Source organism: Xenopus laevis, chromosome 9_10L, assembly GCF_017654675.1.
Source record: "Xenopus laevis strain J_2021 chromosome 9_10L, Xenopus_laevis_v10.1, whole genome shotgun sequence".
Classification (NCBI taxonomy): Eukaryota; Metazoa; Chordata; class Amphibia; order Anura; family Pipidae; genus Xenopus; species Xenopus laevis.
The window spans coordinates 1,436,431-1,459,504 of NC_054387.1; the positions used below are offsets into that span (position 1 = coordinate 1,436,431).

A 23,074-nucleotide genomic window follows, 5' to 3' on the forward strand; every position below is an offset into this window, starting at 1 on the left:
TTAGGGACAATGTCAGACTGGCCCATTGGGATACCAGGAAAACTCCCGGTGGGCCCAGGTGTCAGTGGCCTCTTGCTTCTGACCATTTAGCCTATTTCATGGTCATTCCCTATTTGTTTATGGGAAACAAATGCTTTGGATATAGTTTGGAAAGTGAGTCCAAGGTCTAAGGTGGGCCCACAGTCTAAGGTTTTCTAGTGGGCCCCTGGCATCCCAGTCCAACACTAGTTTGGGGCCTTTAACCAGGTTAACACCTTAGCTGATGGGAAACAGGGAGGGGGTCTATGTAGAGTAGGGGGTAGGGGATTTTAATATAAATGGTTTGGTTCTCCTTTAAATGCACAAAGCAGACTATCGTGCTGCCACCCAATGCAATTAAAACATAGTATCACACATTGGGCCAGATTGAATTCAGTGAGAAAAAGATTTATCACGTGAAAAGTCATGGACGAGATTCCACCTCAGGCCTGTGTAACATATTGAAGCAATAGAGAGTAATTGAGGTAGGAAAGGAATTGTGCCATAAGAAGTCGTAACCAATAAAAGTGTAGAGGCCCACAATGGTTTTAGCAAACTATTTCCACTCACGTAAATACATTTATTACACAGCTTTACAAATAAAACCATTAATAACGTGTACTTTAATATGGGCAGTGTATTGTAATGTTCTTTTATTCACATAACTTTAGAAATATGCCACTGGATATTGTTCAGTGATGGGCAGTGGGAATTGTCTTTATTATTGGGCAGAATTATGCGACTATTTAGTGTGATCCACTTGTCCATCAGTAATTAAACTCGCTTGCAGGAATATAGATGTAGAATATTTACTGAAATGGATTAAAGAAGGCTCATATTTGGATCCAGCTACTGAACCTCTACTTGTTTGCTATATCCCCCCATGGTATTGGGTCTGTCTCTTTACTCTGTCACTAATTGCTGTTATATCTATGATTCATGTGAGACATTTGTAGATTTGTCTTTCCTCTGTGGTGATTCTGTGCAGGTAGTGGGAGGAGTCTCCACCCCTGGGAGCTGACAGGAAGTGCTGGGAGAGAGGCTGACAGGAAGTTCTGCTGAGGGAGTTGTGTGAGAGAAGGAAGGATAGTGAGGGATAATGTCTCTCACTGTGTGTGGGGAAAGTCAGTGGGGAACCCCAGTGGCAGAAAAGCGCACTCTGTGTGGAAGGAAAGGGGGTCCTTGTCAGGGCTCTGAAGAACAAAGCGTGCTCTTTTCAGGGCACGGAAAGCCAAAGGGAGTCCTTCTCAGGGCTCTGAAGAAACTGCCACATAAGTGGGACCCCCCCAGCCACTCAGTGACCAAACTATCTATAATATTATGTGACATTGCTCCTGGCTGGCAGGCTCATGTATCAAATATATATATATTTAAAGGGGCAGTGTCCTGCAAATACACCAACCCTATCTCTGGGGGTTATTGCGCATCAGGGAAGTTCCCAGGGAGGGGTATTACAGCCTTATCTGCCCTGCCCCTGGCTGGAGGCTCCCCCAAATCATAATGTACCTGCAAGGCTGTTTACACACACCCTGTGTATAGTGCTGGGAGAGAAGCTGAGAGGCAGGAGGCCTGCAGAGTAAATGCTGAGAGACAAGGAAGGAGAATGAGAGAAAATGTCTCTCACTGTATGTGGGTAAAGTCAGGGGGAACCCCAGTGGCAGGGTTTTTAGGGTGTGGAAGGAAAGGGGGTCCTTGTCAGGGCTCTGAAGAACAAAGCGTGCTCTTTTCAGGGCACGGAAAGCCAAAGGGAGTCCTTCTCAGGGCTCTGAAGAAACTGCCACATAAGTGGGACCCCCCACCCTCAGTGACCAAACTATCTATAATATTATGTGATATTGCTCCTGGCTGGCAGTCTCATGTATCAAAGTTATATAAAGGTGCAGTGTCCTGAAAATCAACTTTTCATCCCCCAGAGAGGGGATGTTACAGCCCAGTCTGCCCTGACCCTGGGTGGAGGCATGACAAATCATAGTGTACCTGCTCTCCCTTGTAGCAGAGGCTCGGGACTCCTGTAGCACAAAAAAGAAGGGAATCAGTGCAGAATTTCCATCAGCAGCAGAATAGGTCTCCATCTGGAGGCACTGCTGATATTGAAGTAGGGTTTTACTGCTGATATGCTACTGCTAATGCCAGTCCAGACCCATGTGTGCGCCCTAAAGCAAACAGTGAACCCAAAACACACATTTGTAATTGATCATGTACCACGTGTAAGGCAGTTTACACACACCCTGTGTATATGGCTGTAGGGAGGCTGTCAATGCCTGTCTCTCACTGTGTGGGGAAAGTCAGTGGGGAACCTCAGTGGCAGGGTGTTTAGGGTGTGGAAGGAAAGGGGGTCCTTGTCAGGGCTCTGAAGAACAAAGCATGCTCTTTTCAGGGCACGGAAAGCCAAAGGGAGTCCTTCTCAGGGCTCTGAAGAAACTGCCACATAAGTGGGACCCCCCCAGCCACTCAGTGATCAAACTATCTATAATATTATGTGAAGTTGTTCCTGGCTGGCAGGCTGCATGTATCAAAGTTACTTAAAGGTGCAGTGTCCTGCAAATAAACCAACCAAAATAAATCAACGCTATTACTGGGTGTGATTGTGAATCAGAGTTCCCAAAGAGGGGTATTGCAGCCCAGTGTGTCCTGTCCCTGGGTGGAGACATGCCAAATCATAGTGTACCCACTCTCCCCTGTAGCATGATTTACATTGTGAACAGTGAGAGGAGATACAGTTATGGTTTATGTGTATAGACCGGCCTGCTCTTGTGAACTATGAGTTTCCCTTTAACAAGGACTGAAAGTGGTCAGTTAGCCCTGACGCAATGCCAATATTTACCCATGTGCCATTAGCACAGCCTCTCCATAATAGAATCCACTATATTCTCTGCATCATCTTCCCCACAGTTATCAGTGTTGTCCAGGCCCGGACTGGCAATCTGTGGTTTCTGGCAAATGCCAGAGGGGCAGCTGTAAATTGCCATAGACTCCCAGTCCGGACCTGGTGTTGTCTCTCACTCTTACAACCCACAATGAAACTATTTCCAACTCCTGACACTTTCATCTACACAACAGTTCCCACATTTGTTCTTTAACCAGCTTAGGGTTAATTCAGGCAATGCATTTTCTCTTTTGTCAGAAACATTGTGGTTGGGAAAATGCCAAGACAGCCGGAAACAACACCGTGTGAGCCCTGAAAGGAGGGGAATTAGTCACTGTACATATGGGGCTAGGGTTGCCACTTTTTCTTGAAAACAATATCGGCCTTCCTATATTCTTGCGGTTTTATCCTATTAATAACCTAGCATTCAAGCATCATTTTAACCAGTCAGGCCGGTAGAATACCAGCCAGGTGGCAACCCTATGTGGAGCAGATCCAGGCCAAAAAATGCAAATAGTGTGGCCAGGCCTTTGCTTTCTGTTTCTAAAGTGATGTAGACTGTTCAAAGGATTGTTGATATTGGCAGTCGCTCATGAAGAAGCAACATTTTTGCCTCCATATTTTTTGGCACCTGATCATTACAGGTTATGACCAGGCCCAGAGCCCAGACTGGCTATGCGTGGCTTGTAGGAAATAGCAGAGGGGCTGCTGTTAGATGACATAGACACTATTTATTGGGCAGTTTGGGTCATCATACCTCCCAACTGTCCCGTTTTTAGAGGCACAGTCCCTCTTTTGACAGCTCAACCTGCAGTCAGTCCCTCATTTGTTTTGGAAAGTCCCATTTTTCTCTGCACTGAACAACCAGAAAAAGAAACAAAGTTTCTAACTTAATTGGCTTTTGGCAGAGAGCCCAGAACAGCCACAACAGAAGATAAGATACATTTGTAACAATTCAAATGTATCTAGCAGATAAGTAATTGTAACAATATAAGATAACAGGTCCCTTGGGAGAAGTTAGACTCACGGCAATTCACCTTCATTAGCATAACTGTAATAACTGGGAAAAAAACCACAGAAATATGTTCAAACTTTTATAACCTGTGAAATTTTGTAAAATGGACATGTTAATTAAGGGGTGTGGCTATACTTTCCAACATTTCAGAACAAGAAAGAGGGACAAAAACATTAGGCGAGCGTAGTGCGGCTAATTTTTTTTTGGACACACGCACTAGATGGCCACGTCCCCAAATACACGGCCTATTTTACACAAACGCACCCCTTGGCCTGAACAAGGTCAGCAAATAGTTAATGTAATTTTAAAAGATAAAAAAAAAATTCAGCCCCCTGTTTTGCTAAAGGTTTTTGCTCATGCCAAGTTCGTGGCCGTGCAGCCAGCACTGCAGCCGCACTCTCCTAGTGTAATAGCAAGAGTCAGCTCTGCTCACTTCAGTGAGAGAAGTCTACTTGGGTCTGACGCGCCAAATACCACCCACACGCCCGGAAAAAAACGGAAGTTAGTAAGATGCCTCTCGCGCTGCCCGTGCTAGGGAAGATCCGACAACAAGAAACAGACGGCACGGGACATCTTTGCTAGTACCTTGGACAAGCAGAGAAAAACTGGACTGTCCCCCGTAATGCGGGACAGTTGGGAGGGGCGTGGTCAAAATAATTTGCCAGGCTGCCACTGCAACTTTTTTGTCCCTCTTTTTATTTCCAAAATGTTGGGTTCACTGTCTGTGTATGAGAAATGCCAGGGCCTATTTGGGTTCTCAGTTCAGACCTGGTTGGTTATACTGAACTGGACAATGCTGCAAAGTGCTTAAAGTCTGACTCCTATTAGAAATGTGTATTTTGCCCCAGGAAACAATTATTTTCTTCAGGAACCCCTCTTGCTTACTCCTTACCCTGTCATTTATCTAATGTTATGTGTGGGAGCACTTGCACTCACTGAATGAGGGTGTATATTTCATAAAGCATATTATTTTTACACAAAAAGATCATCAAGAGGCAGGATCTATAATTGTGTACATGTTATTAAGCAAGTTCTATGTTGGAATTGTAAGTAGCGCCATTTTGTTGTGTCGCACTACATCTCCCAGCATGCACCAGTACCCGCCCGCCAGTGTGGAAGACTGTAGCGGAAATAGCAAGGCGGAAGTGAATAGAGCTGCGCTGCTTCCTGTAAGGGGAACAAAGAAGCCGGGAGGACAGTGAGAGGCGCTTGAGGAAGGGAAGAAACAGTGTGAGGTGCTCGGTATGTGGGTGAGGGTGGCGCCATGTCGGGAGGCCTAGGACAGATGTGAGGGGAGGAGGGATGTGCAGTACTGGGGGTTTGCTGGGAAATCATGTGCTTATGGCTGGAGAAAGGGAAAATGCTGAGGTGCATATTCACAGCCTTTGTCTGGTTTCTACAAGAACCTCCATCTATTACCTGTGTGACCCCCCTGCACCACTTACACTCTCTCATTATTATTATTCACTGCACAACTTTAACTCTCTGCATTCACTCCATAGCTTTCAGTCCAGCTAGATGCTGCAGACTGTACTGATTTCTATGCAGCCCTGCTCTAAACATTTACTTCATTCAATATTCTCCTCTTCTAGCTAGCAGACAGTGTAACATTCCCTGGATCTATCTATCTATCTATCTATCTATCTATCCACACACATCAGTCTTGCCTTGCATACATCTCTAATCATCTTGTTTTTTTTATTGTAGCTTCTATGGAAGAGGTCTGAATAAAACAAAGCTGCAAAAATGTCCAGTAAGTTCCCGTTTTGCTGTAATTGTTGTTTTTTAATGCCTTTTAAATGTACATGTTGCTGCCAGTTGAAGTGTTGGCTAAACTGTCCCTTTTCTGTAAGTTCAATTCCTCAGCGCACCACTTACTTGATTTTACTTACATACACTTCCTGGCGGCTTCAGAAAGCAAATAGTATCCAGGGACTGTGTATGGAAGGAGCACACCTACGGCCAATGTCTTTTCAATCCATTTACTGCAGCAGAAAAAAACAGCACAAGCTTTCAGGGGATACCCCCTTTGCAGCTGAGGAGCTTGTGCTGTTTTTTTCTGCTGCAGTAAATGGATTGAAAAGACATTGGCCGTAGGTGTGCTCCTTCCATACACAGTCCCCACTTTTCTGTAAGTGAAACGACGAATCAAAGGCAATTGTACAGAATAAGAGGTCATAGTTCAACAATGGTTTTTATACTTCTATATATTTATGGTTTTACCCGCATTAAATAACATAATCATTTTTATTGTGTTTTCTACAGAGCGACCATCATATGCTCCACCTCCAGCCCCTGCCCCAACTACAGTGAGTAAAAGACACTTGTCACATTGTTTTATACAGGAGGGAATGTTTTCATTAATCAATGGTGCCATTACATAAGGTTGTTTGGCAACACTAGACTCAGGCATGTTGGCAAATGAACCCAGACAGCCTTGTGAAATGGCACCTGTACAATCACTACAGTTACAAATGCAGCTACAGCTGTGCCATACTTTACACACAAGACAAATTCAATCCATGAAATTGAATCCATGACTCCTAAACCCAACAAAAGGATGTGCACTGATTTTAAAGCACAATTTTGTGGTTTAAAATTAAAAATATATATATTTCAAAGGGCACCACGAATATTTGGATCTCTATAAAATAAAATCCCTCATACCTGCTTCTCATAAATACATGTTAAGTGTCTGTCTGATGTGTGCCGTCATTTTTTGTGTTTGTGAAGCGTGAATTTTTGGCTTTTCCCCGTCACTTTTTTGAAATATGTAAGAAAATGGTCATATATTTTTTTTAAACACATTCATAAAGTACACCTTGTTCAGATCTTTTTAGCTTTGTTGGGAAATAACCCCCAAATCACTGGCACTCTAACATTTAAAATGTTCCTTTTTTTATAGCTGTAAGATATGAAGTGCTGAAACCATCTATCACTGCATAGCTAAGGATTTTAAGTTTCTTACCTCTGAGCTGTCTACCTTTTCCAGTGTAGTGGATCTTTAATCTTTTTGTCAAGCCTAATTGTATTCTTATGACCTAATTGAAAGAATTCTTGGGAGCTTCTAAGCAGGCTGGAGGTAGGGTTGCTACCTGGCCGGTATTTTACCGGCCTGGCCGTTAAAAATGATGGCTGATCCCATTATTATTAATAGGGAATAAAGATAAACATATAGGAAGGTCAGTGATCCCGATGTTATTAATAGGGAATAAAGATAAATATATAGGAAGGTCAGTGATCCCAATGTTATTAATAGGGAATAAAGATAAATATATAGGAAGGTCAGTGATCCCAATGTTATTAATAGGGAATAAAGATAAATATATAGGAAGGTCAGTGATCCCAATGTTATTAATAGGGAATAAAGATAAATATATAGGAAGGTCAGTGATCCCAATGTTATTAATAGGGAATAAAGATAAATATATAGGAAGGCCAGTGATCCCAATGTTATTAATAGGGAATAAAGATAAATATATAGGATGGTCAGTGATATCACAATGTTATTAATATGGAATGAAGATAAATATATAGGAAGGCCGATATTTTTTTCCAGAAAAGGTGGCAACCCTAGCTAGAGGCCATAGAACTCACCAAGCCCCCAGACAGGCCTGAATATATACAAATTAATTGTGAATCCCTGAGCACCTAGCAATTGTCACATTTGTGAATATGCAGTGCTATTAAACTAGAGAATTTCTGGCCTCTTTCAGGTATCATTGATTACCTGTTGAAAGCCTCTCACAATTTAATGATTAAGGTGATTAGTTCAGAATAGGACATTTATTCCTATGCACAATTCACTTATTGAAACAGCAGTTTTCATTAAACACTATATCAACCAATACACTTCATTAAAAGTGATGGTTTGTATTTTTTTAAGCCCCAGCTGCTTTTACCTGCCATAAGCTTATCACATTCTTTTGTTTTGTTTTTTTTTTAGCTCCACAAATTATTTTTTTAATATAAATTTTTTCTCACTAGTTTGAGCTCATTTCTCATTTGTTTTTTGTCTCATTTGTTTCCATCAGCAAATGCCCAGCACACCAGGGTTTGTGGGATACAATCCATACAGCCATCTTGCCTACAACAACTACAGGCTGGGAGGGAACGCAGGCAGCAACAGCAGGGCCACGGTAGGAGAATCAACGTCACGCTTGGCGTTACTGCACAGCTGAAGCTGGTGTTTGGGGGAAGCTGCTATTAAAACACTAGTGGTGAAAAGGGAATTTTGCATTAACCTTGATTGGAATGCTTTGCTTTAATCCATGTTTGCATAATACTTTTACTTAGAAATGTAAACCATCTTCATGTACAGGTATGGGATCTGTTATCCGGAAACCCATTATCCAGAAAGCTGAGAATTACCGAAAGGCTGTCTCCGTTTTATCCAAATAATACAAATTTTTAAAATGTATTTCCCTTTTCTGTGTAATAATAAAACAGTCGCTTGTACTTGATCCAAATTAATATATAATTATCATTATTGGCAGCAAAACCAGCCTATTGGCTTTATTTAATGTTTTCTTCATGATTTCCTACTAGACTTAAGGTATGAAACCCAAATTGCGGAAAGATCCATTATCCAGAGTACCGCAGGTTCGGAGCATTCTTGATAACAGGTCCCATGCCTGTACCATTTATATGTTGTCCAGCAGCTGTAAATAATCATATAGAGAATTAGTCTCAATACAAGCCGGAAGAGCTAATTTCAGTTGTCCCAATTGCCATGTTCCTATGAGACTTATTTATAAACTAATTTAACTGACATTTGCTTCTGGCCATTAACTTTGATTGAACCAGTTTTGTGTTTAGCTCCTTTTATGTGCTCCTGCCAAGTCTTACTTCAGTATTCCTCTAGCACATGAACAAAGGGTGATACAAATATACCAAGTAAAGTGGATATTTTAAATATGGAATTTACAATATGATTATTTTGGCTTTCTGGACAACAGCATATACTAAAATGTTTCTCTTCAGAGTAGCTCTTTGGCGTGCATCCCTTAGGTATCTTATAAAGTGTATAAAAGACAAAGCAAGACCTTTCAGTTAAGTCTTTGTGGAAATGTGGAAGGTGTATCTTGAGTGAATGCAGGACACCAAATTCAGCAAAACCTTTTTATGACCATTTTTATTTTTTTTTGGAAATGTGTATAGAATGCAGTTAAGCCATCATTAAACATGCTTGAGTGAGGAAATAAATTGTTTGCTGGGTCTGTCGAGCACAAGTAATACTTTCCTAATAGAATGACTTTATTAATATTGTACCCCCAGAAAAAAATAATTTTTATTATTGACAACTCTGCTTATTTTTAAGTGAAAGTGCTGCAGTCCTGTTCACACACCGTATCTATTGAGATTGATGATGATTTCAGTCCCTATGTGGCAATGGCCTCCATTTCCTCCCAAGTCTGAAACCATTGTTTCGGCTCTGGTGCAAACACACTCGGCTGATTTTGGAGCAAAATGCAAAGTCACTAATTTCTTCACCAAAATCACCCAAGGGGCCGATTCACTAACTTCAAGTGAAGGATTCGAAGGTAAAAAAAACTTCGAATTGCGAAGTTTTTTTTTGGGCTACTTCGACTACGACTTCGAATCAAAGGATTCAAACTAAAAATCGTTCGACTATTCGATAGTCGAAGTACTGTCTCTTTATAAAAAACTTCGACCCCCTAGTTCGCCATCTAAAAACTAGCGAAGTCAATGTTAGCCTATGGGGAAGGTCCCCATAGGCTTGGCTAACTTTTTTTGATCGAAGGATATTCCTTCGATCGTTGGATTAAAATCCTTCGAATCGATTCAAAGGATTTTATCGTTCGATCAAAGGAATTATCATTCGATCGAACTAGTTGCGCTAAATCCTTCGACTTCGATATTCGAAGTCGAAGGATTTTAATTCCTAGTCGAATATCGAGGGTTAATTAACCCTCGATATTCGACCCTTAGTGAATCGGCCCCCAAGTGTGTTCATGCTGGAGTGACACAATGGTTCCAGATGTATGTGGGCAGTAGCCTCCTCTTCCTTTGACAACTCAAATCGACCTTCATCGTATTTCAGCAGGCTGATTTCGGCCCTTGTGTGGTACTAGCCTTAACATCTCCACATTAATTAATCTGACAAGTCATTCACTTATTTATTTTCATTGAAGGAATCCCTGACCTAGTTATTTATATAGCACCAGGAAGTTACAAGGCACTTTACATTCACTAAAGCTGTATACTTTTTGTTTATTATTTATTATCCTTCCTTTATATAGCGCAAACATATTCTGCAGCTCCATGAGTCTGTGCTCGATGGAACCAGTTGCCCACCCCTTAGGCTCACCGTGTAATGTAACCCGTTCCTCCCGTGGTTCTATTGTGAAGATTTGAAAATGTCATCAGCCAATGACAGTGCTCTGTTTCATGGTGCAGCGGCAGGAGTTGCAGCTTCTTTTCTCTTCCTGATTCTTCTGTTCAGGGCATAGGGCCAGTGCTGAGTATCTTGTTGTTTTTAAATATTTCTTTGCACTGAGCAGTTCAAAACTGTGCAATTGAAAGGAACTTCATTTTACACTTGATCTCTTCTCCATGGTTCTGCAGAGATATTGTAGGTTATCAAACTACTCCTCCCTCTTGTATAATAAAGAAATAGAAACCAACGTTTTTCCATAAGTACCTAACTCTGTCCATTATTACACATAATTGTCAGGCAAATGGCCTGAAAGAATTGCTCCTCTGATGCCCTGTAAAAGGCAAGACAAGCCCAGGCCGTCTGTTTGTAATGGCAAGAATCTTCACCAGTCAGCTTGCGCTTTAAATAGCAAAAATTACCCTTTTTTATAATGTTTTATTTGGAGGAGCACATTTTCATTTGAAAAGTGAGGACAAATCTTTCTTTTTCCAAAAATGGTCTTTCAGAATATGTTATGCACATATTTTACATATGTATGTAGCGGTTAGCCTCCCCAAGGACAGACCCAGTCTCCCCAACGTTCATTATTCTCAGCCCATTTGCAAAGTGTAGTCAAAGCTGGGGCCAGGCACTATTCAATCTAGTTTAAAGTGGACCTGTCACCCAGACACACAAATCTGTATAATAAAAGTCCTTTTCAAATTAAACATGAAATCCAATTTCTATTTTTTATTTAAGCATTCATATCTTCATATGCTTGCTATCATTTTGAATTCCCAGACTGAAAGAAACAAGATTCAAATAATTTATACAGTGTAATTAAAGTTCATTTTGCTTAACTAATGTGATAAAATAGGATTTTGAATAATTTTTTTTGGGTGACGGGTCCCCTTTAAATGAACGACAGAAGCAGAGCATGTACAGAAATGATGTAATGAGGCCATGGCACTTTCTAGAGCTGATACAGTTCAGTGATAAATGACTGTAACAAAAGATAATTCTAAGTATAAAAATGAGAAATGTAGCCAGTGAGCACCATCTGCAGCCCAACATTGGTACTGTCACTGCTTTCATATGTAGTACGGTACATTGCCCTCAAAAGCAAAATATCTATCCCAGCATAGATAAAGTATCTTTTTGTTCAGTCTAGAAGAAAATCTAGTCACTATGTAAAGTGCCATTGGAACGGTCTGCTTATTGCATGGGTCTGGATTTGATCAGAAGGTGTCTGGAAGGAGAATGAATATAAAAGAATTAAGATGGCATTGCAGTGGCCCACTCTTTTGAAGCGGAAACTGGTTCTCTTGTACTTGACCCGCTCGTCTCTGCATCATTAGCATTAAGGGCTCTGTGATCTTTTGTAACCCTATATGTTCTAAACTCACTGTAACTTGCTTATGCTTTATAAATGATGATGATGAGTGGCAACTTCTAGAAGATGATTGTGTGTGTTTGGGCCGGAAACTTCTTGTAGCCTTCTTCATGTGTGTTATTTGTTTTTAGAAACCGTCGTTTAGTAAGGGGAAGCTAAACAGATTTTTGGGACCTGTTACTTGCAACTAGTTAAAGCAAATGCATTATGTGCAGGCAAAATAAAAGTAGAAGATAAGATTGGTACTTGGCGTAACATATACGCTATGTGCCATAGACCAGCAATGCTAACTGCCTGGCAACAATATGTTTTGTAATATATATATATATATGATATGTCTTGTGATATCAGTGCTGTAATCGCTGCCATTTAAAGGCAAAAAGTGTTTTATTAATGATATAAGTATTTTACTCTAGCAGGAAATGTCTGCAGCCTTCTGAAAAGATACAAAGCAAAGATTTGTCATCACGTTCTATTAATCCGTTTGTGGTTTTCATTTTGTAGGCTTCATCAGGCATTACAATACCAAAGCCACCTAAGCCTCCAGATAAGCCATTGATGCCATATATGAGATACAGCAGGAAGGTGAGTGACCAGTTTGGGGAATGAGAGACTATGCACCACTAATATGAAATTCCAGGGCCCCACTTAACTGCCACTAAACTACACCAAACCATTATATAGATAAAACATTAGCCACCATAATAAAAACCCTCTCCATGCCCCAATGTCTTTGAATAGGTCTGGGACCAAGTGAAGGCTTCCAACCCTGACCTTAAGTTGTGGGAGATTGGCAAGATCATTGGTGGGATGTGGCGAGACCTAACCGATGAGGAGAAGCAAGAGTACTTGAACGAATATGAAGCTGAAAAGGTACGAGGAACTAGTAGTAGAAAACCAATCAAATCAAAGAAAATCAATATTTTTTTCAAATCCCATCCCAGTAGAGCCTTAGGTTTGCCACTCTTGTTTTCTCTGAAACGTGAGGGTTGCCAGTTTTGTTCACTAGGTCCCAGGCTGGAAAACATCATCTTCAAGTGTCGAAAGGGATATCAAATAATGTTCCATATAGTAGTTTGTGGGCTGGAGTTTTCTAAAGGAAGCTGAAAACTTTTTTTTAATGGGTTCAAGCTCAGATCTATTCAAATCTAGCCTTCCCCATTGTATATGTAGATAAATGGCCCTCACAAAGTTTCCATGTAGATTTTTTTGTTTATTCACTTGTTCAGCCCACAGAGTCAGTGCAGCTTGATAAAGCATTGTGTCCTGGTTGTTTGTGTCTGCTCTCTAGAACACTAGTCTCTTTGTCAGTTGCTAACATTGAGTGGTGGGGCCTTCAGTATTTATGCAGGCAGCTTTGTCATGGAAAGTTCTTTCTAGCATTGAAAATGTTTTACCAGTTGGCTAAATATATTTCTGAGGTGCACTGCTCCCTACAAAAGGAAATGTAAATATAGATGCATTGTCTAACAGGATTGTGGATCGGATTTTTAATAATGCACAAGCCAGGATATAGGTGTAATCAGTGGTTTGCACTCCGACATGTACAAGAATCAAAAGATTAACCCCAAGAATTGCTTGAAAGGAAAGTACCAGGTTCTAACTATTATTACGCACTTCATGCTACTACTAGACACAAATCCCACAATGGAGTTCTTCCACCAGTGTAAAACACCAGTTTGGTGTCGGGTATAAGGCTCAAAGCTGCCCAAAAACTGCAACAAAACCAAATACCTGTGGCACAACTGTAAGCATGTATGCTTAGATGAGCAGGAACTTAGAAATTAAGAAATAAAAATTTAATTTTACATTTCTGTCCAGTACTACAGGCAACTTAATCTGTTGTATTTATACAAACCCACCCATTCAGGTCTGTTGTTTTAAGGGAGTGTAAATAACGATATTTTACCTAGCATTATGGTGTATCATGGGGGTAAAGGAACACGCAGCTGTTTTCTTCAATTCTAATTTCACAATATCTTGGTCTTCTTTCAATGTCAACAGCATTTCGTTGCCATTTAGACGTATTGATTTGCAGTCATGGCATGAATTGCTGATATACTTACTCATATGTTCGGTACCCATAATATTTCTTTCTTTTCTTTAGATTGAATACAATGAATCAATGAAGACCTACCACAACTCTCCTGCTTATCTCGCTTACATCAGTGCCAAAAGCCGAGCAGAAGCCGCCCTCGAGGAGGAAAGTCGCCAGAGGCAGTCGCGAATGGACAAGGGGGAGCCATACATGAGCATCCAGCCTGCTGAAGATCCTGATGGTTAGTCAACTTGTCTTCCTATAAAAATCACGTATAAGAGGCTCCGACATCTCTTGTTAGGCAACAAACCCCTGTATGTAAGAAAAGGCACAGGAGCACTAACCCATAACAACCAATCAGCAGGTAGGATTTACTGGCCACCTGATTAAAAGCAAATATCTTATTGGTGTAATAGGTTACTGCACTTGGGCAAACTTAGTGCCTTTTATTACATATGGGGGAAAAGACTCAAAAATAGGTGCCCTTACAGTGGCTAAAAAAAATCTGATATTTCTAGGCGTTATCTGTATTCAAGCAGTACATGTTTGTGTGTATTACAACACACTTGTATTTTAATTGCTGCGTCCTTTATAATACTTGTTTGTCTGGCTGAAGCTCAGTGTCTATAACGTGATAGGACCTGTTAGTTCAGTATGAAGTGGCATCTGGCAAGTGGCCTAGGAAGCAACACACAAGCTCTCTGTTGCACATTCTGCTTTCATTATAGACCCAGCATTTGTTGGAGACCCCCTATCTAGAAGCAAGACTACAACTAGAGATATAAAAACACTGCCCTAGCATTCATCCTGCTACAGTTTTATCTAAGGCAGCAAATGAGATCTCACAGTAACTGGACCTCATTATGAGCTTGCAGGAAGTACAAAAAAATCCACAAAGCATGCCACCCCAGATTAAGTGCCTGTAATGTTTAGGTGCCATTTCTTGGTGGCAAATGGAGATGATGGTACCCACTGTTTTATGCATTATTTGCATTTGTAGGTTTAGTTGTAAAAGAAAAGTAAACCTGAGAAAGTTCCTTGCTGTCTTCATTGTTTTTGTATAATGGAAATGTTCAGGTCTATGATAGGTATATTGTGCAGCAGAGGAGAAGTCTGGCACAGCTCTAGGACCCTTCGGCCAAATACCATTTAACTAAATGACAGGCTGCACAGCTACCTCGCCAGCTAAAAATTACCAGATTTCTACTCTTAGGTTTTTTTTATCAGGTGCTAATTAACCTGTTTCAACAATTTTGGGAGCAACCTGAGATACTTGGGAGAACATACAAACTCCTTGCAGATAGTACCTAAGCCAGAATCAAACTCAGTCCCATCACTACCCTCTGAGCTGCCCTCTTCCCCTGGATAGTATATTTGCACACTGTTTTATAGAAAACTACTGTGTAGTTGCTAGGGTAAGTTCTACCATAGCGACAGATAACCGAGCTGGGATCTTTGGACCCATAGCCTTACAGGTGAACATTTCTTGCTAGATGCCTGACTGTGAGCCTCTGCTTCATTATGTCCTCCAGATTATGACGATGGCTTCTCCATGAAGCACACAGCAGCTGCCCGTTTCCAGAGGAATCACAGACTGATCAGTGAAATTCTGAGTGAAAGTGTGGTGCCTGATGTCCGGTCAGTGGTCACGACTGCTCGAATGCAGGTTCTTAAAAGACAAGTTCAGTCACTCATGGTGCACCAGGTAAGAGAAAGAAAATTGCATTTGTCCTTGCAGTTTATTTTATTTAGGGGGGAGCTAAGTTTGGCATTACATGCCTGTGGTGCTAAATGAAGGTTTCACTTTTTCCCCTTGTTTTTTTTTTTTATTGTGATGTGTTCATATGGACCCCACTTACTGGCTTCAGCGCCTTTGGGTATATGAGGTCTGTCCATATTCCAGGTGTTAAAAGAAAGGCATGCCTATATTCTATGAGTAAACCTGCGTCTCTACTCTGTGTCATAACTAGAAACAGGGCAGAAGCCAGCCGCTCCCAAATCATTGGGTGTAGTCTGCGTGCTCATAATTAACCCCAAGCCCATTGCTCCAAAATAAGCAACTCATTTTAACATGAAGAGAATGTAACCCGTGTGTTTCTTTTCATAGTCCGTGGTCCTGTTGCCATGTGTCCTTTAGTCTAGTGACACACAAATTGGTTTGTTGCAGAAACTTTACCTGAGAAAACAACTGGAATTGTCTCAAGCGAAGGCTCTAATAAATATATTGTTTGTCATGAAACTGGATTTGGTAAAGGCTCCTTTAGCCTGGCTATACCATATGTCACAAATGTTAAGAGGGAAACCATATCCCCATTTTTAACATCAACTCGTCCAGTTTGCCTTGTGTCCAAACTGCCCAAAATAAATGTATATTGAGCAGAAACCATGACAGTCTGCCCGATCTGTTTCAGTTAGGCTGAACCCATTTCTTGCTTTGTTCTATGACGAGGTTTCTACTTAGTCAATAAGAATGTGTCCAAACACTTCATTATTCTCTAACAAAGTGTAAGATAAGTCTGCTGAAGCAGTAATATGAATTGGCCAATGCACTTTGCTTACTCTGCCTCTAACGTCCCCTTTTATTTCTCTTACCAGCGCAAGTTGGAGGCAGAATTGTTGCAGATAGAGGATCGCCACCAAGATAAGAAGAGAAAATTCTTGGAAAGCACAGAGTCCTTTAACAATGAGTTGAAGCGGGTAATTGTCCACATAGGATTAGACATTCTCAGAAATGAATGTCTCTTCGTTGGTATCGGCACTGTCCTTTGTATTCTTTCTTTATACAGAACAGGAAGCTGCACATGGAATCTTGCCAAATTTTGAATTTTTTAACATAGGGGCAACTTTTTTTTTCCTCTCTAACCCTAACCCTGTACTTATAAGGATGTATGAGGGGAGACTGGAAAGTGTGCTCTACTTGCACACAGACCTTCATTGGCCGGGGCCAATAAGATGGGACTCAAAGGCGGGGAGAGAGTAGTTCACCTTCCTGAATATTATCCATTTTTTTCCAACAGTTCACCAAAAATAACTTTTTTTTTTCTAATTGCTTTTTATTTTGATGAGTTTTTCTAATATTAAAGTGCAAAGTTTTATTTTTCACCTTTTCATATCTCCCTGGAGCAGCTCTGTGAGACTCTGTAAAGTGTTCTAATCAAACAAACTGGAATCTTACAATGACTTAAGCAATGGTTCCAGAATGAGATCAGAGCACCCTGTGCACAAAAGCTTATACTCTAATTAGATACGTTAGAGAGAAACGGCAAATATAAAAGTTAGCTTCAGACATGGGAAACAATTGAAAAGTGTTCTTTATAGTCTGAATAGTGTTTGGAAGGTGAACAACCCTTTTAATTGGAGCATGTTTTTGAGGGGTGCAGTGGGGGGGTTTTTGGATGTTCTGTGTTAACATGAGATTTGCTCTTTCCTTGTCAAGCTGTGTAATTTAAAGGTGGAGGTGGATATGGATAAGATTGCAGCAGAGATCGCCCAGGCAGAAGAGCAGGCAAGGAAGCGGCAGGAGGAGAGGGAAAAGGAGGCTGCGGAACAAGCAGAGCGCAATCAAAATGCAGCTGCTGCCGCCGCCGCCACCGCTGCTGCAGAGGAAGAGCAAGAAGCGGCAAAACCAGAAGAAAAGACTGAAGAGGAAGAGGCCCCAATGGAGACGGGTATGTGCCAGTGAATTTCTGTTTTTGAGTATAGTACAGTAATTTGCTCCAGATATTGAACAGATCTAGTTGCACAGTTGTGTCTGTGAGATGAGGGGAAACCATCAAGTCCAACCCACTGCAAAACATTCAGTGAAAAATTCCTTCCTGCCTGATTCTCGTACAGAAATGAGAAAATTGTTATACCCCTGTTTAAATGAATTCATGCTGGCTGCACTGCCTCCAACAGTAGCACATTGATAGTAATAATACTTTGGAAGGCATTAGTTCCCCTTCAAAGGTCTGGTCCTGACTTGTATATCAGCGGGTTACTGAAGCCTAGATACATGTGTATATACAGTATGTGATAGAGGCACTATTTGTCTTTTGTTGTCCTTTAATGTGGGGATTACTGAACCTGTTTTTCTTCATTTAGAAGACACCCCTTCCCTGCCCCCACCAGATGAAACCAGTGAGAGCCAACAGAATGGCGAGGAGGGAACATCAACCCCAGATGACAAGGAGAATGGGCAGGAGGCAGTGGACAGCACCCTAGATGAAGGGACCACCGACAGCAACACTGGCTCTGAGAGCAACAGCGGCACCGTGGAAGAACCCACCACAGACTCAGTAGCGGAAGAGCCTGATCACAAGAACTGAACACTCTTGATTCAACTAAATCTGTTTTGTTGTGTTATCTGTGTCTGCATGCTGGCCACGGGGAAAGCCATTCCTAGATGTATTGGGCAAGTGCCACGACACACGTTTAGCATCTACTTAGCCTGGTAACCCTCAGGTTTTGTTCACTTCTCATCGGACAAAAGGCTCACACAGGGGATCCTCCTCCCATGATCTGTAGGAAGTTACAGCAAATGTGGGTCCGCTGTGTCCCTGTATTTGTATTCACCCAGTTAGTTTATCAAAGCAAAAAGCCAGCAGGACTTGGGAGATGAGGGATGGATAGAAAGTAAACTTTTTTTATATAATTTTTATGTTTATTTGTTTTTTTACAAATGAATTCCAAATAAATGATCCCATCACACATCCCTTTGTGTCTGTCATGCATCTATTCTAAGCTTCTCTGATTTACAACTGTAATCGCCACTCCTTTTTGTTATAAATGTTTGGCTGGCTCTGTTTCCCAGAAGCTGCTGCCATACTGCTTGCCTGATACCAAGGCTGCATGAGGAAAGCACAGTATATACACTCAGGTGTAAGGAGAGAAATGTCCAGTGTTTAGGCACAGCACCGCATGCATTTTTTGCTTATTAACCTAACAATTTACACAGGGAGTGCAGGTAAGAGATGGAATGTGGGAGGAACGAAAAAAGGAGAATTCAACCAAAAATAATGTAAATTGCAAGTGATTTAAGGGGCTGCATGTTCTGTCCCTCAACCGTTTACATTTTGTCCCCTAACTAATTGATAGAGAACTGCAGAAGTGCCATTCCCATTAGGCCCCTGTCTGCCGTATCAAGAGCTGTATCACAATAAATCTGTCATGGTGAGACTGGCAGCTTCATTGTTTTACTGGATCATTTTCCCATTATATTGGGTGAGCACTTAACAAAGTCATGAAAGCCTCCTAATTAATCTTGGGAAATTCTTCTACACGCCCTGTACCTTAATGCATTTAATGACAACTCCCCATGCAGCGTCTGGGAACTAGCACACCGTGTCTGGAGCTCACTGGAAATGTCTAGTCTGAAATTATTCCACTAAATATGAAATATAAATAGGAATTTTTGTGCCTTTGGAGAGGTATCGGAACCAAACAGTGCAAATCCATTCCGTCTTATGTCCTTGACTTTGGCCTGAGCTGGTATAAGTGTCTGCTGGTGAGAGTTTGAGTAGAAAGGTTGCATCTATCAAATTAAATGTTTAACTACCAACCCATGGGGAGAGGTCTAGATAGTCAATCTAGAACGGAACATACAAAATTGCAGGGAGAGAAGAAGCTGATTCCAAAGGGTTGCCATGGTGCAGAGCTTCCCTCTATTCTAACACAAAGTGCTTTTAGAAGAAATGATAAAGGCACTAAGACTATTTAAAGGGATACTGTCATGGGAAAAAAAATTTTTTCAAAATGAATCGGTTAATAGTGCTGTTCCAGCAGAATTCTGCACTGAAATCCATTTCTCAAAAGAGCAAACCGATTTTTTTAATTTTAAAATCTGGCATGGGGCTAGACATTTTGTCAATTTCCCAGCTGCCCCAAGTCATGTGACGTGTGCCTGCACTTCATGAGAGAAATGCTTTCTAGCAGGCTGCTGTTTTTCCTTCTCAATGTAACTGAATGTGTCTCAGTGGGACCTGGATTTTACTATTGAGTGTTGTTCTTAGATCTACCAGGCAGCTGTTATCTTGTGTTAGGGAGCTGCTATCTGGTTACCTTCCCATTGTTCTTTTGTTTGGCTGCTGGGGGGGAAAGGGAGGGGGTGATATCACTCCAACTTGCAGTACAGCAGTAAAGAGTGATTGAAGTTTATCAGAGCACAAGTCACATGACTTGGGGCAGCTGGGAAATTGACAATATGTCTAGCCCCATGTCAGATTTCAAAACTGAATATAAAAAAATCTGTTTGCTCTTTTGAGAAATGGATTTCAGTGCAGAATTCTGCTGGAGCAGCACTATTAACTGATTCATTTTGAAAAAATTTTCCCATGACAGTATCCCTTTAATGAAAAAGAATGAAAATCCACCTCATGCTACAAAATTCAGTTGCTCGGTGACATCACAAGGGATCACTGTATAATGTCACGGGGCAATCAGGACAAACCTTGGAAAGATAAGGATGGAAATACAGGGACGTTCCTGCAGGTGACAAACCACAACCTACTATATGTAGTATATTTTCTAGCCAAAGAAGCCAAGAAGTGAGATTAGTTGGTCATTCAGAACTAGAAATTGAAGGTGAAACCATAGCATACAGAGCTTTCTTGTGCTTAATCCAACTTCCAAACCAATTTAGTCAAGGTTCAGATAAGGGTCCACTCATTTTTTGTAAAATCTGTGCCTGGATGTTCAACATTGCTCCCAACAGGTCCCTGAGTAGTTCTGATCTATAGTACAGTAGTGTTTTGAGTTGGACAGCAGCAGTACCAAGAACTATCACATATAAAGGCTAAAGGATTCTGCCAGTTGAACAAAATCCAAAACCCTCGGTGATATTTTACTGAGCAGTAACAGCCAAGAATTCATAAATCACCTTCCCACATGATGTTTTACCTTAATCTGGGAAGAACATACAGCAACCCCGGGGTACTGAGCATGTACAGACGAGCCACCCATTATTTTCCCATGGAAATCTTCACTGTAACAAGACTGCTCTATCTCTGGGGTGAAGCAATAATACCTTCTGTACATAAGAAGCATTACTAGTTGTTTTTTTTGTTGTGAATGTTGATTTAATAGAGCCATACAGTCCAATCCCTTCTCTATTTACAGGGTCAGTACTAGAGGTACAGTATGTGATTGGGGTGCTGCTGGCTGTAGAGCTGGCAGTGGGAAGACAGTGCTGGTAGTTTGGAGTGCAACTGATTGGTGGGGAAGTGGGTGGGATCATGCAGCAGAAGTATTGCCTTGGGTGCTAATACTATTTGGTCCATCTCTGCCTACTTATTAGCCTACTAATTACTCATTCTCGGTTCTTCCAATCGGGCCCTAACATGTGCAGGGTGAGTCTTCTGGGATGAAGCTATCAGGACCTTCAGCCATGGTCAGCCAACATGAGTTGTGTTTCTTTGCAAGTCCAGTGGCATCTGCAGGGTCATTCCAGCAGATTCAAGTGTTGGAGAGGCCTCTAAATACCAGCTTGGCATCACTTACAGTGGGTGATGTATGAAGTCAACAATGTTATAGCCTAGAAAATGTTCTGCCGGGCTAGGTAGTGTGCCCAAGACAAGCCACCCTTGATTCCCTGCCCACAACGTGAGCAAAGAGTGATGAGTGGGTGGGGATAGTTTCAAGAAGTCCAGACCCCTCACATCTTACCACTCATAATACAGAAGAGGTGCATGCCCAGCACCACCACCGTTGTGCCCTAAACAAGTATTTCTACCTACCTTAGTTCCAACCCTGATTTTAAAGAAAAAGCATACCTGCCTTTTCAACATAAGTAAATTCCTGGACCATGGAGCCATATAAACACAACTGAGCAGTCCACTGAGTAACCTAACTTTTCCCCCAGCTGCAGGATGTTACCCTTCTAGATAAGGAGTTTTCTGATTTTTCTTTTAACAGGGTTACTGTAAAGAAGCAACTTCCTACATCTAAAAAATATGTTCTTTATTAATAGAATTAGCATCAGGTATCACATTTACTAGCTGGGATGGTACCATAGCAACCAAGTGACAACCCAAGGCATGAAGCAAATGAGCAGCAAATTGTTGTAATTTAGCCTTGTTAGTTGCATCTGTAATTCATCCCAGGAGGCATATTTTGGAGAGCAGATATCTGGCAGAGCCAAGGATTAATTCACAAAGCTCAATATGTATCTGGAAGGTAGTTCATTTCAAGGTAGAGCCGGAACAAAGGGTTGAAGATTAGTTTCAATTGCAGTGGAGTCAGTGGCCTACTACTTTGGTAAAACAGGATCTCCATCTAGTGGTGACTACCAGTCATGGAATATTTAGCCAAAACACAATACAATTTAGTAGGAGTAAGAAAATCTTTTTATTAAGGAAAATTGAAAAAGCAGTCAACTTATAGAATAGTAGTATCTATTAGTAACTTACATTCAAGGTCCATCAGAATATGGTGGAAAAACAGTGATGGACCTTGAATGCAAATGAGGTTGAACAACTGTATAATATGCTGTGGGCCAAACAAAGGGAAGGCTGATTATCATGATGATCTGAGAACAACCAAGGAGGAACTGCTGCTCTTCTCACTTCTTCGTCTGCTGATGCACCCACAGTCACCCAGTCATACATGTCCTGTGGTCGATAAACAGAAAATGATGATTTACAAAAAGACTCAAAGGCTTCTTGGTCTCTCCTTCATGAGAAATGCAATATATGTTATAGGATGTGGTAGAAGCAGGATGTGACATGAGACTAAACAGAAGAACATAGAAATAGGATGGTCTCGTTGACCCACTTTCTTTCAGAATTCTTTACCTGGGGTATAAGTTACTCTCAGATACTATATCTGATAACTGACATCCCTCCATTAGAAGACTGGTCCAGTTGTTCCTCTGTAAGGTACATTGCACCTGGTTTCCACCCTTTATTTCTACTATGTATATAATATAGTGAATGAAGTACCCCCTCTTGTAAAATATAAGGATATTATAAGTTACTGAGGAGTTTCATGACCATATAAAAACACGAGGCCGAAGGCCGAGTTATACAGGTCATGGTACTCCCAGGTAACTTCTTATATCCTCATATTTTACAACTGGGGGTACTTTATTAATTATAATACACAAATTTTAGTGAGTCATGTGACAGAAATGACATCACTACTCACCGTTTATAACTGATGACATCAGAACTCACCGTTTATAAGGATATAATTTACAAGATATTCATGGCTTTTGTGTATTATACCATGATATATATTTCAACCATTATACATAATCTGTGGTTATTGTTATTTCTCAGAGCAAGCAGAAAACATGAAGCCCCTCCATTTTTTAACTTCTTGGCAGGTAGCGAATCAAGTTATACCCAGTGCACAGATAAACCTCCTGGATAATGAAGCTCAAAAAGGAA

General features: G+C 41.1%; 1 protein-coding gene across 11 annotated transcripts; it reads left to right on the forward strand.

Moving 5' to 3' along the window:
* The first annotated feature begins 4,989 nt into the window (after positions 1-4,989).
* smarce1.L (SWI/SNF related, matrix associated, actin dependent regulator of chromatin, subfamily e, member 1 L homeolog) lies at positions 4,990-18,401 on the forward strand. Of its 11 annotated transcripts, none has more exons than XM_018233989.2 (11): positions 5,054-5,134; positions 5,607-5,652; positions 6,165-6,208; positions 7,934-8,038; positions 12,176-12,256; positions 12,413-12,544; positions 13,779-13,950; positions 15,242-15,414; positions 16,305-16,406; positions 17,146-17,377; positions 17,793-18,400. In XM_018233989.2, the coding sequence occupies exons 2-11, from the start codon at positions 5,646-5,648 to the stop codon at positions 18,014-18,016; spliced, it is 1,272 nt and encodes a 423-aa protein (XP_018089478.1). In that variant the 5' UTR covers positions 5,054-5,134; positions 5,607-5,645; the 3' UTR covers positions 18,017-18,400.
* The last annotated feature ends 4,673 nt before the right edge of the window (positions 18,402-23,074 follow it).

Bases quoted from the DNA above. Each gene is read 5' to 3' on its own strand.
- smarce1.L (XM_018233989.2), top strand. The intron at 13,951-15,241 runs GTTAGTCAACTT...TATGTCCTCCAG, and splicing joins GCCTGCTGAAGATCCTGATG to ATTATGACGATGGCTTCTCC. The intron at 15,415-16,304 runs GTAAGAGAAAGA...TTCTCTTACCAG, and splicing joins AGTCACTCATGGTGCACCAG to CGCAAGTTGGAGGCAGAATT.